This window comes from Sylvia atricapilla, chromosome 1 (assembly GCF_009819655.1).
Source record: "Sylvia atricapilla isolate bSylAtr1 chromosome 1, bSylAtr1.pri, whole genome shotgun sequence".
NCBI classification, from domain to species: Eukaryota; Metazoa; Chordata; class Aves; order Passeriformes; family Sylviidae; genus Sylvia; species Sylvia atricapilla.
The window spans coordinates 18,423,824-18,437,719 of NC_089140.1; the positions used below are offsets into that span (position 1 = coordinate 18,423,824).

Below are 13,896 nucleotides of genomic sequence, written 5' to 3' on the forward strand. Positions count from 1 at the left end.
ATCTGTGAACTGCTGTTTTAAAAGGACTAGTTTTTGAAAACAGAAGTGCACATGAAAGTATAAAGTTATTAAAATCATAGTATGCACATTCCTGTGTGCCACTGAAAGGCTATGGGTGAACTTTTAAGTATTTCCCACTGCCAGGTGTGTTGTGAAAGTCACTTTTTTTGTTATTACCTCCAGTAGCAGTGCCCACTCCTGAGAGGCACAGGTTTGGCCTTCCAGGTCACCCCTGACCTCTCACAGAAGCACCACCCTGTCCCCTGTCACGCTGCTGGGTGCACCACGGTGTGACTCCCATGTCTGCCAGGTGACCCAGTGTCACTCATGTGAGCAGGGGCCAGTGCTCAGCAGTGTCACTGGCTGGCATCCTGCCCTCCCCTCGGAGGCTTGCTGGCAGGGAGCAAGGAGGATTGAGAATCACCACCTGTAATTTAGCAGAGTTTGAGATTTGGCATAGAATTATTTGGTCAGCCGTAGCAGTGCTATAGCTGGGCAGCAGAATGAGCTGTCAGTTACGTTTTTTTCTAATAAGTAAGACTCCCAAGAGAGGAACAAGAGATGCATCCATGTTACTGTAGGCAAAAAAAATTATATCATTTTTTCCTGAAGCTTGCATGCAAAGCATCTGCTAAATTTGCTTATTGCATTATGTTGCTCTGCATTGTCACATCACAATTAGCATAGAAAGGTTGTAAATCACCAAATGTGCATTTTTGTTTGCCTCCATTCTTCATAATTTTAGACACTATCCCTGGGATGCGAGGTCATAATAAAGGTTCCATCTATTTAATTGAGTAAACATATCTCATGCTGATTAGCAATAGCTGTTTTACAGTGCTTGTTTTTTCATGCCCTAATTGCTAGTTTGCCCCCGTGTCTGTCTGCTTTCCCGCTGAAACTGTGCAGTATTCTGTAGGCAGCTTGAACTAAACCTAGAGTATGGTACTGGAGGAGGAAAATATAGCTTGATAAACAGGAAAGAGAGGACAGTATTGAGATATCATTAAAGTTCTATTTTTGGGAAGCAGTGTGAAAAAATAATTTCTTGGTAAGTCAATATTATGCAGTTTTAATTTATTTTTCTGGCACTTTTTCAGGACTTCTCAATCCACCCAAAACTGTCATTATTACCTTAATAAAATATAGCAACTTTACCTTACAAAAATAGAGCAACTTACAATACAGTTTTAGGTTTCTAGGAAATATGGTTTTGTAGAATTACAGAGAACTGTGTATTTTAGAGACAGAAGCAGAAATGGTAGAAATGGTTTAGGTTACATTTTCTGATGCATTTTTCACGTTTAGATGTAAGAACACAAAAGTTTGTTGTTGTTTTTTTTTTGATGGACATGCTTTAATTAACAAACTTTATTCAAACTTCTCCCTGTCTGGTCGTGTCACATGTGTGTGATCCCTGCATCAGGGAATGGTTCTTTCACAATGGATAGCCCTGTTCCTCATAGTCATAGGATATAAAGTACAGTAGGTATTAGCTGCACTGAATAGGCATTGTTAAACTATGATGACATAGGCATACAATCAGGACAGATCACTCAGTTTTTAAATTTAAATTGCAAGGTTTGAGAAGTTATCAGGACAAATTCTAGCAGCTCTCAAGCTGGTTTTGCATGGAGTACTTCTTTCAGCAAAGTCCCGTTTGGGAGAGAAACACATCTATTTTTCTTTCTTTGTACTTTTCCTTGGCAGTTCACTTACTTTCCATTCTTCTTAGTTTTCCCTGACATATATTTCATATATTTAAAATATGCCTTTTTAAAAAAATGATGCCTGCTAAGTATGTATTGCAGGTAAACTCTTCACTAGCATCCTAGCTACAAAATACATTTGCATTGTAAATCCAGAATTCTTGCCATGATGTACAAGGCATCTAGAACAATCTATGGCAGCAAACTGTTTTGTTTCTAGTTATAAACCATGTTGAATAGTATGTGGGTTTTTCTGCTTTTTCCTTATTCCCATCATTCAAGCTTTAACTGAAGTATAAAATTATGAGCCCTATGGCTGCTTGATGAGCTGCCTTTTTGTGTCAGGTTTTTATGATGTGGTAGTTATGTCTCTCCATAGGATCTTACAGCACTCTTACCCAAGTGCCTGCCACCAAACATCTGGAGCTGTAGTGAAACCTTTAATATATTTGATCAGGTTTGGTTAGGCTTGGTTGGTTGCCTTTTCTTGACAGCTTGGAATACAAGCATGCTGCTTGGGTAGCTATTTATGTTGTTTCATGAAAACTAGGGATAGGAGACATCATTAGGTAATTTAGTATAATGGGTTTATTTTGGACTCGTACAGGAGAAAATCAGTGAAAAATACTGTTTCTCCTGTCTTGTTTGGCTTGTACCAGTGATGTATTTCAGCTTTGGGCTTCCTTGTTACTCAAGATATGACATTGATCAGTAAACTTTGAGATGCCTTCTGTTCTTCATGGTTTGTTCAGATAATTAATTTTGCTATTATATAGTTATATTCTAATTTCAATATGAATTTCTCCAGGTTTAGCTTTCACTTGTTCATTATTAGCATGTCTGTGCCTAAAAAGATTTTATTTATCTGCAGGTTTTCTTCATGTAAAGTCTTTCTTGAACCTTCAATTTCTATGGATCTTCTGTACTCAATTTAGTTTTGCAATATATCTACAAGTATTGGAGATGTATTGGGTTGATATATAATGTTCTAAAGTTCATCATCTTCTGATTACAAAATCATGTTTCTTCTGTGGTTGTTACAGAATCACAGGTTATGTTAGTTCCCATTGCTTTGGTAGCTCATTTCAGATTGCTTGTCCACCATAACTGCAAGCCCTGATATCAGTGGTTCCTTGCCCAAAGTCCTTTCTAAGTGCAGGTGTGGCATAAGGCTCTTAATTTGTCTGTAACCCCGACTACCAACCAGTCCATGTTCCTAATTCTTCTTGCTATTTCCTCTTCACTGTAAACCATTTGGACCAAATTTGTGGAATCTAGCACGATACTGATGGTTACTTCCCTTTTACTTCCAAATATTTGATAAATATCTTGGGTAACTGTGTTTAGTATTAATCTCTGCCAAAATGCAGTGTTGACATGGCTGTTCAGTAATGATTTGCTGACAGGCAGGTTCAGAACAAATTAATTTATGCAATGCACGCGTTTTTGGTTGGTGTGGGTGTGAATGTTCTGATCACTTAATTGTTATCTCTGAAGCCTAATTATGGCAAACTGTGTATCATCCATATCACTGATTGTTTTGGCAGGCCTACTGAAAGAATTTTGAACTTCTAAGCTTGTGTATTTTTCCCATTTGTTTCAACTAGGCTTGCTCTCCCCACAAAACTTGGTTCAGACTTTATGGAAAATATTCTGCAAAAACATAATGCATGAGGCTCATTTGAGAGAGGCATGCATGCTTCATTATGTGCTTGTTGTCAAATATTGGAGCCTTGTTTCTAACCCTTTTGTATTCAGGGGGAATTGGAAGTTTTGGGAAGGGCAGATCTTAAGAAAAAAAGATGAAAGTCATCAAAAGCTTGTGAGTAGCTTTTTGTAGCTACTTGTACATGCATTCATCCCTGAGCATGTCTTTGGTCAGTTTGCTCAAAAGTAAAGTAGCTTGTATATCCCAGTACAGAAGATGTATATACCTGTCTATAATTCTTGATATATTCATAAAATCCCATTGACTTTGAGTATAGAAATATGTACTTTTTTGAGCATATGTGCATAAGCTTTTTTTAAGCCCCGTATTTGCATTGATGTTGAAAATAATTTGCTCCATTTTTTCAATAGACTATCAAAACCTTAGTACAATTTTTTCCCAAATTTCTGGGTTCTTTGTGTTCTATCTGTGTTATTGTACGTGTAAGTGAATTTTTCTCTTGTCATACTTTCAAACAAATTTTAATTTGTTTAATTCAAACAAACAAATTTTAATGCTACAAATGCTTTCATAGTTACATAGGTAAGTGAACTGTGTTGAAAAAAGATCTCAGTGCACTATGTTACTGATTTGCTAAAAATATGGTTGCTGTCTACCTTTTTGTGTGGTCATATTTCTTGCTTACTAATGCATGAGATATCAGGCAGTTTGTCTCTTTCATTTTCAAGATATCACTGTCTTCTTTTGACTGTATTTTCTGTGAATTCTAGTTCATGCTTTGAACTTAGAAGCCTTCCAGAGAGTGGGAGCTACAACGTGATGTGTCAAAATTTGTTTGCAGAATTTCAGTGCTTAGTTTTGGTTTTATTTCTTCCTCCATTAAGCAGATGCTCTTCTTTTGTGGAAAAATTCTCTGAGTTCTTTATGTATAGATCAGCTACTGTGTAAAATCAGTACAAATTTTTCTGAAAACTTTAAAATGCAGGACCTCTGATACTTGTTATGGAAAAAGCATCACTGGTTTATTACATGGCGCTTGGGCCATAAAGTCTAGCTGATTCCTTATCTGACAGTCTTAAAGCAAATAACCATTAGCTAGATACTATTAATTCGGCCAGTGATAAAATTAATGTACTAACAAGGTGGAAGAACTAATGAGAAAGATCAAAAGTGTCTGATTATGTTCAAGTAATTCATCAGACTTCAAAATCCAGCTCATGGCGCCATAAACTAGTCAAATATATAGCCAGAAAAAGAGTAGTGTTGGAGGCCTTTAGAAACATAACATTTTGTACTTTAGGGGAGTTAGTTAATTGTTATCTGTAAAGTCCGTGCATCTCAGTAATAGGTGTGTTTATACACTGTTAAAACATAGGGGACATAGCTGCATCTCTCTTTTTTTAACTCTTAAGTTGTTAAATACACAGTTGGTTTTATTCTTCTGGTAAAAGAACTTGATCATTCTAAAGGTGGAAAATACTTGTAGAAAATTAGTATTTTTGCAGTACGAATTCAGGAAATGATAAAACAAAATTCCTTCTGCTGAAAAGGATTAGAAGTCTCCAAAACTAATGGGTCATGTAAAATACTGATCAGTTGAGATTGGATGGGTGAATATCCAACAATTTCCATTGTGCTTATGATCTTGGATTCTATATACACAAAAAAACAAATTCCATTTTATAGACTGAAAAAGTTACTACTCTATAATTTGGCAATTAAAGCACACAATCTTCCCAGAAAATAGTCCTGAGAGTAAGCTTTTCATTCACCCTGTTTAACCAAGATAGTTTTCTCTCCCCTGTGTTTAGTTCTATGAGTGCCAGTAACTCTGGTTATAGTAAAGGTTTGCTGGATATTGGTGCCCACACAGGGCACTGTAATCTGACTGGGTCTCCAGCAGACACTGAGCTCTCTGTCACAGAACTGAGAGGAATCTAGGAAATCTTTTCTGTGTGTTTTTCCTGTATTTTAACTAGATTTGTGAGTAACAATATTTAAACGATATTTGAGACTGGAGGAGAAAAATGTGTTTTTAAAGCATTTTCTGGTTTAGTGGATGGCCTAAAATGACCACCATTAGAAAATGACACTAAATATTAAGGGAACACTTGTGTTTCAAAACTGAATCACAGCAGCAGTTGTCACTACTGTCAGCACAATCAAACACATCCTTACTTTAGGTTATAGTGGTGGGCAGCTGCACCAACTTCCTGGCTGTCTGTCAAGCCTTAGAGATACAGGATTCAGCTGTCTAGGCATCTTCTAGTGTTTGGAAAACCTGATCCATACTCTCTTCAGGCCAAAGTGCTTGGTCAGGTCGGAAGTGTCTTTTAGGCTGCCAATTGAATTGCTGATAGTGAAAAGATAACATGAAAGAGGGAGGTTTTCTTCTTGACTATCTCCTGTGGCCTTCTCTTGTTTGGGTGAAATAGTTCCAGTGGTCTGTTTTGCTTTCTCCATATTCCCTTGAAAGAGCCCCAGTTCTTGGCTGCCTTAAGTTGAGGCTTCATACTGCTGAACATAACTTCTGAACTTCCTCTGTCTAAAATCCTTTAAGATGTTACCATTAAACTGCTTTTATGTGCTTTTGTGTTCTAAAAAGAGTCTTTGAAAATTCTGAGGTGAAACTGTTCTTGATGGGTTATTGGGAGCCTTATGTCAAAGGTGCCGTGACTTCAATTCTATTTATTTTTTTTTATTTCAATATGACAGCCATTGTGGTATCAAGAGATATGCTGAACTCCTTCATCCTTTTGTATATGCATGGGAGACAGTAGAGATAAGGTTTTTTTAATTCTGGTTGAGTGCTTGTTTGAGGTTGTACAGCCATCTTCTCTAGGTGGGATTTCTCATTCCTTTGATAGTCAGTAAACAGCAGGGTGTCTTATCTATGTTAGGTCTTCCTCTGTCACTTAACTGCCTGAAGAAAGCCTAGATACTGTCTTCAATACCTCATTTTAAAGTGGAGCACAGTGTCCTCTGGAAATAGTTGCAGAATTACTTCCAAACCTACAGTGAGAGCCTATTTCAGTCTATGCTCTTATTTTTAAATGTTGGTTAGAAGCATTCAGACTTTAACTATTTGCATATTTTGAGAGGGAAAATTAATAAGCAGTAGCTGATGGGGTGCAAGATACGAAAAGCCAACTGTCATGGTGTGTCTCCACTGTTTTGTAATTCTGAGTGAACAGACACACACAGTGTGCTTGATTGTTTTGAGGGATTGAAATAAGGTGGTGAAAATTGTCATTGAAGTTAACTTCCTAGAATATTTTTGCCAGTATCAATTTTTGCAGTAAAGAGTTAGTAAAGCTATTGTAACTTATTCGTACAAATCTTAAGGGATTTGATGTTATACATGGCCGTTTTGGAGTAAAATGAGATAATAGTTAATATATGTGATTTGATTATAAAATTTACCTTTTGAAATAGACAAAAAATTTGTACCTGTGTTATCTTTACTAATATCTGCATAGTGAGACAAATCTGGTATTACACTTTTGGATTTTCACTTAATTTTGAGGAGTATCTGTCATTTCACTGTATTTTCTACACATCCCTACAGAGGGATGCTAAAAAAAAAATTCAAATACAGATTTTAACTTAATATTTCATTTATTGAAATTTGACAGGTAAAGATTCTTTTTAGAAACAGGTCTCTGAACAACGTACAGTGAAACTCTGAACAGTGAAAAGTTTAAAAGCTCATCAGTCATCCTGTTAATTTTCAAGATCTGTATGACTTTTCTGTTCATTTTGGATTTGTTATTTTCATTTTGGGCTTGAAGCAGTTCTCTATCTCTTTATTGATTTCTTAAATACTCTATTCCTAGAGTTTCTCAAATCTGCAGTCTTTTCACTGTGCCATTTCTGCACGTATACTTTTAGGAAAAGAAATTCTGCTCTATGGGATAGTCCTCTGTCCTCTTTAGGAGTTTTTTAAAGGTTTCAATGAGAACCAGATTTTTCTCCTCTGAAGCATTAGGGTGTGGTTGCAAAGGCAGATAAGCTGATCAGGCAAGTGTGGTTCTTCTTTTCCTTGCCACCACCTCTAAATGACTTGGATCCATTTCTATTTGTTTGAGTATTAAGAGTAGTTTTCTACTTGCTTAGGAAATTGAAGTAGTTTGCTGAGTGATTGGATGATTGTAGAAACACGATAGAAGAGAGAGGAGCACAAAGACTTGCAGTGGAGAGTGAAAAGGTGGAATCAAGTGTAGATTCCCTCTTGGTTGCAGTGAAATATTAGATCAGCTCTTTCAGTTTAGGAGCATTTAGTCATTGTGAATACAGCATATTTTGAAAACGAGGAAGAAACAGGAGAGTCCCACTGGGCACACTTGAGATTTCTGGATGCTTTCTGAGTGTTCAAGCTTCTTTCTGCTCCTTATCTTCTTGTCCTTCCTAAAGTTCTGCCAATTGTCCATTTTAAACCTTACTTTTGAGATCATCTTATATAGTGGATGCATTTTTAGGTGCTGGGGTTGGCGTTATTGTGGTCCTTCCATCCTTTCCCATGAGTTTGCTGCTCCCATTTAATACCATTTGAGGGACAGAGAGCAGAAAAGAAATCATTGTTAGAAATGAGGTCCAACATTTAAATATTCCTAAATGTCTAAGTGCTAGAACAGAGCTATTTGTGGTTGGAGAAATCGGAGAATAGAGAAACCATCTGTTGACTCAGAAGCTTCTACTTAGCATAGCTGACCATAAAGTAATACAGAATTGTCTAAAATTTCTAACTTTGCCAATTTTTCTGAAGCTAGCTGGACTTCAGAATCTTTTAACAGCTCCTGTGCTTTTACCTGTACTAATCTTCTTTGCCAAGTGGTGTAGCAGTAAAAAAAGCTCATCTGGCCCTTTCAGGCATAGTTCAGATGGAAGAGGGGCTAAGTGGCTGTATTGCTATTTACTTCCAATAAAAATAAAATTATTATGCAAAACTCTGTTTCTCTTTTAAACAAACAAATTGAAGCTGCTTCCTCAGTGCAAATTTTAAGATAGGATTGAGTTGAGGAGCTAAACCTGCTTCTGAATTTATGCATGCCTGCAATACTAGTGGCATTACTTTCTCTTCTTTTTTACTTTCGTATAGAAGAGAAGAAGCCTAAAGTCAAGAAACCAAAATTAGAATTCCCTGTGTACACAGCTCTGGAATCAAGTGCATATATACCATCTTATGATCATGGAACTTCGATTGAAGAGATTGAAGAACAGATGGATGATTGGTTGGGAGGCAGGAACAGAACCCAGAAAAAGAAGGTAGGTTCAAAATCTTTCATGTTATCTATTTTAGATGTTGATTCATTTGCTTGCCTCTCTGGAAAACAGAATATAGTGTGTATACCACCGCAACATTCATAATAGCATGAAAGTGTAGAGAAGTATTAATTGTCTGGCAGAGATATAACAGAAAAAATTATATTAATGTTCAATGTAATTTGTGTAATGATGCTGGAAATGTTGTTATAATAGGATGTCGTTGATTAAGCCATATGAAAGCTCTCTATGGTTTCTAATATAAATACTATTCTTGTTCACTAGAAATTAGTAGAACATAATGCTGTCAAGTTGTATGAGGCTTGGTTCTTTCTCTTAATTGCAGTTAATACCATTTTGCTTGCAAGAATAGATTCTTCTCTATTAAAAGAAAAGCAAAGGAAAAAGAACCACCTTCTCTTTGTAATATGCAGATGTATTATCTTTTGATTATAGAACTGATTATGTACTTTGTGCATTTTATCTGATGCATGGAACAGTTCTAACAATTCAATTTTGGCCAATTGTTAAGGTTCTTTCTATTCAGAGATAAGGGTTCTTAGTGGCAGTTAATATAATTGTGTTCTGTTAAATTTTATTAAATCATACAAGCTTGAAAATGTATAATTTTCACGTCGGAACTGAGAATAAACATTGTAAATTAGTCTGCTGTCTTGAAAATCTGCCTTACTTAGAAGGGTGTGTTTGAAGTGGGGTTGGTTGCATGCTTGATCATCTGAATCCCCAAAGTCATCTTCCCCTCTGACAGAAATTGAGTCTGTCTTTGAATTTCCATGAAAATGCAGAAATTTAATAAGGCTGGGCCTATCGCATCTATGAATTTACACCTCCTCACGAAATATATAGAAGTTGTGTGTTCAGAGACTAGTTGTAGGTCCATCCTTCCAGATGTCCTCAGCACTGGTCAGGCCACACCTCGAGTGCTGTGTCCAGTTCTGGCCCCTTGGTTTAGGAAGGACGTTGAGATGCTTGAACATGTCCAGAGGAGGCAACGAGGCTGGTGAGGGGATTGGAGCACAAGCCATATGTGGAACGACTGAAGGAGCTGGGGTTGTTTAGCCTGGAGAAAAGGAGACTCAGAGGTGACCTTATCACTCTCCACAACCGCCTGAAAGGTGGCTGTAGACAGCTGGGGGTTGGTCTCTTTCTCTGGGCAGCAACTGACAGAATGAGAGGACACAGTCTCAGGCTGTGTCAAGGGAAATATAGGTTGGCTATTAGGAAGAAGTTTTTCATGGAAAGAGTGATTAAATACTGGAATAATCTGCCCAGGGAAGTGGTGGAGTCACTGTCCCTGCATGTGTTTAAAAAGAGACTAGATGTGGCACTTGGTGCCATGATCTAATTGAGGTGTTAGGGCTGGGTTGGACCCAATGATCTTGAAGGTCTCTTCCAACCTACGCATTCTGTGATTCTGTGAACAAAGCTAACTTGATTTCTACACTTCATCTGGATGTTCAATATTGTATCTTATTGCTTTGATAAAGTAGTATATTTTTTAAATCATATTCTATTACAAAAGGGGTTAACATTTTATGGACCACCAGGCAGTTTGTAGGTATGCTGTCTGGGTAGTGTTTGACCTGAACAAGCTGTGATGAGTTGTGCTTCCTCTGCTTGACAGCTAATATGTTATCATGGCAACATCAACATTTAATACAGTTGTGCAGGGAAACAGATTCATAAACTGCACAAAGAAATGGAGAATGTGTCACTGGCTCTAGGAGCCTATAGGACTCATTTTTATCTATTAGGAGAAGGTCTGTGTCGTATGATTTGTAATAAGCTCACTGGGAAAATGGCTGTACCACAAGTGAATTGTTCCTGTCATTTGACACATTTTCCATTTTAGAAATACATATTTTTCATCACATCATGGATGTGAACTGGGTCAGAATCCCTCTTCTGACTCTTCCAAGGACATGAAGCCAAGTGGTGTGTAACATCCACCTTTCACCTCTGCTTGTTTTAGGAAAAAGTTACTCTGTTGTAAATCATTTTACCGTCAGACTTTTTCTTGAGATTGCCATTCTTCACTCATAAAGAAGCCTGTTAGTTCTTTTTTCTCTTGTCTTCTGTGGTAACACTGGGATGTGGATTGTACCAGCCCACATTGAAGTAGCTTGATAAAGTAGTACAGTACCTTGTCATCCTTCCAGGAGTAAAAAATGGAGTTGCTTTCCCTGCTGTTGGCATCCCAAGTGTAGACAATTACTGTAATTTAATATTGTTCATCAGCTGCTCTGCACTGTTAATATTTGTACTTTAGAGGTACCTATAGTCCATGAACTAGTGTTTTGGAAATGCTGTGCTGTGCAAAGGGCCTAATTTGATAGAAAGATTAGATTATGTTCACTTCTTAGGTTGATTTATTCTTTTTGAATACTTTAAGTTTGTTTTTTCCTTGTGATTTATTCTTTTTGATCACTGCTTCCATAGAATTTGAGTATTGAAGTAGATAAAGAACAGGCTGTAGAGAAGAAAACAGCTTCCTTCTTAGGCATTGTAAAACTATCTACCTAGGGAGGGAGAGAGAGGAATGTTTTCCCTTTTTTTTCCTGTAAGGTTACATAGTTGGATGAAAACATGCTTATATCATTGTAAAGTTATTCTTCTGCCCAGCTTTGAGAATGCACTGAGCTTATGTCCATAAGGAGCTACTTTTGCCATGTTGTTACTCTTTAGTTAGAACTGAAATTTAAATGAAATAATAAAAAAAAGGCAAGCTATTGGGAGATAGATAATATTAGTATTGCAGAACAGAGAGGTAATTTCTTTGTATTTCTATGTAGCAGTGATCCATCGACCTTTATAGTACCTTTTTAGTATGGGTTTAATTGTCGTACTTTAAAAAAAAAAAAAAAAAAAAAAACTTAACAGAAAGACTAGGTCAACAGTAAAAGTAAATTTAGAAAATCATATTTATGAGGGAACGTTAAATAGTTGGAATTTTAGACCACAGAAAAGGGAGGCCGTGTGGAAATAATGGAATACAGTGCTTTTCCAGCCCATTCCAGTTTTGTTTTAGGTAAAATTATAATAATTTATTATGACTTACTACTTTTCATAAATTCAGAGAGAAAGAAATACTCAATTTTCTTTGCAGCCAGGATGATTTAATTCAGATTTGGAAACACATGTAGGTGGAGGCACATACCAAGAGCATGTTACCTGTATAATTTATGAAATCTTTCCATCTATCCTGTTCTTGAACTTGCTCTGGTGGAGATAGTATTAGCTGACTCAGTTGTATTTGAGAGCATGAAATGAAATATGGGACTCTGGGGGGTGGGGGGTGCTATATAGGAAGTCATATACTTACTTAGGACTAAGTTGCATATTCATATAGTGCTGGCTGTACTTTTCATGCAAACTGCATGTGACTAAGAACCTGGGAGGGATTGCTAGAAGCTTCTTCTCATGCTGAACAACAAAACTCTTCAAAGCAAAACAAGCAAAGAAAAAGTTTATTTCAAAGATTATTTTTGTTTTATCACTGACTATGCTCTGTTTCTGAAAAGGAGAAGATCTGCAAGACTGACAGGTTGTTGAGAACTTAATTTACTTAGCTCAAGTTTCTGAATTTTTTTCCCCCTGTATCTCACTAAAAGGTGACTGGAAAACTTGTTCTATGTATGCTTATTAGTAATTAAGGGAAATTTAGAGGGAATGGACTTCCTTTGAGATGTAGTATTTTGTAGGATGAGTATGTTGTTAAGCCACTATTGCATTAGTTAGTAGCCATTTAACCCTTTACTTCCCTGATGAGCAACCTCTTATGTGGAGCTGGAAGAAAGAAAAGGAACTTATTAGAGGACATATTTTGTTACATCTGATCTTATTCAGTCATTTCTGCAAATGTTCATGCAAGAATACATGTATTCACTGTTTTTGGAATCATGCTATTGATGAATCATTTCTCTCAGTGGGATTTCCCTCATACTCTTTGTTCTGATTTGATTTTATGTGATTTGTAACATATGTTGTTTTCATGAGAGTTCATTGCTTATGTGAAGAATATTGTTGTTGCATGAAAATCTTGGCCCTTAAGAAATCATTGGGAGATTTATCCGCCTTCAGTGGGAGTAGGATTATAATTCCTTTTGGTTTACAGATTCCTCATTGTCTCTACTGGAATCTCGATTTCATATCATTATTTGACTCATTAATCTACGAAGATAGAGTTCCAAGTTCTGTCTCAATGACTGGTGAATACTTTTGACCTTTTGATATTTGCTTGCTCTGTAAAGAGGAGATAAAGGTGGAGAAAGACAGTGCCTGATCCCTTCCAGCTGGACCAGATGTATGGATACAAAACGATGTTTCTCATTATTTTTTTTCACGTTATTCTGCGGCACTTCTTGGCATTTGGGTGTTTTTGATATTGCAGGAGCACCTGGCTTGATTTTACTAAAGCAGGACTAATAAAACTATTTTAGTGCACAGAGCATGGGGAACTTAGCATTCGTCACTTGTATTTGATACACTGTTAACCTTTCAATTAGAATTAGTAAAAATACTGTGCAATAAAAGTATACATAAGTATAACTAAGCATTGTTTCTACACAGTTTATTTCAGATGCTGGAAACATGGTAGTTACCATTTTTTCTTAATTATTGAACTGTGGACACTGATCATTTTGGTGCTGAACTCCTTTCTGGTTAAAATGCATTTTGTGCTTTTGTTTTTCTCAACCTGGGCCATCAAAGCACTGTGTTTCAGATACAGGATATTGATAACTGACTGAGCTTTTTAATCATGAAGGTTTTATTTGAAAGCTGACTGTGGAACAGCAATATAACTTTAAATGTACAGAAGAGATCTCTCTGCTTTCTAAAAGGCAAGGTGCTATACAAATGCTAAATTACTATTTTGTTAGCTTAAAATGTATAGATTTGACAATTAAGTCTTAGTCATTTTATAACCTTGTACATTTTGTAATTGCCAGCTAGCCTGCCACCTGCTCTCTTCTGCCTTGGATCTTCCCACATCTGTGTTGCTTTGAAATTCGAGTATGCTTTTTCTTTAGTAGCAAATAATGTGGTGCTTGTTCTAATCAGATGTCATATGATGGATTACCTGAATACAGTTTCCAAGCTTTTAAAAAATGTTAATTTCTTAAGCAAGCAGTTTGTATCTTAGCAGGATTAAGGTGTTGTGTAAACCACATGTTTTAATAAATTGGTCTTTGAGGGGAAAGGTTATTCTGTTCTGGTGTGCAGTCTGAGGTCATC

At 36.6% G+C, this 13,896-nt stretch overlaps 1 protein-coding gene across 2 annotated transcripts in view; it reads left to right on the plus strand.

Annotated features, from left to right (window-relative positions):
• DNAJC1 (DnaJ heat shock protein family (Hsp40) member C1) overlaps positions 1-13,896 on the plus strand; it is a 108,937-nt gene that overhangs the window by 57,218 nt on the left and 37,823 nt on the right. Inside the window, exon 8 of one of the 2 annotated variants that reach the window (XM_066316388.1) lies at positions 8,477-8,643. The exons of the other annotated variant lie outside the window; for it this stretch is intronic. Within the exon in view, the coding sequence (XP_066172485.1) occupies positions 8,477-8,643 (167 nt within the window). The remainder of the gene's footprint in view (positions 1-8,476; positions 8,644-13,896) is intronic. 2 annotated transcript variants of the gene reach the window in all.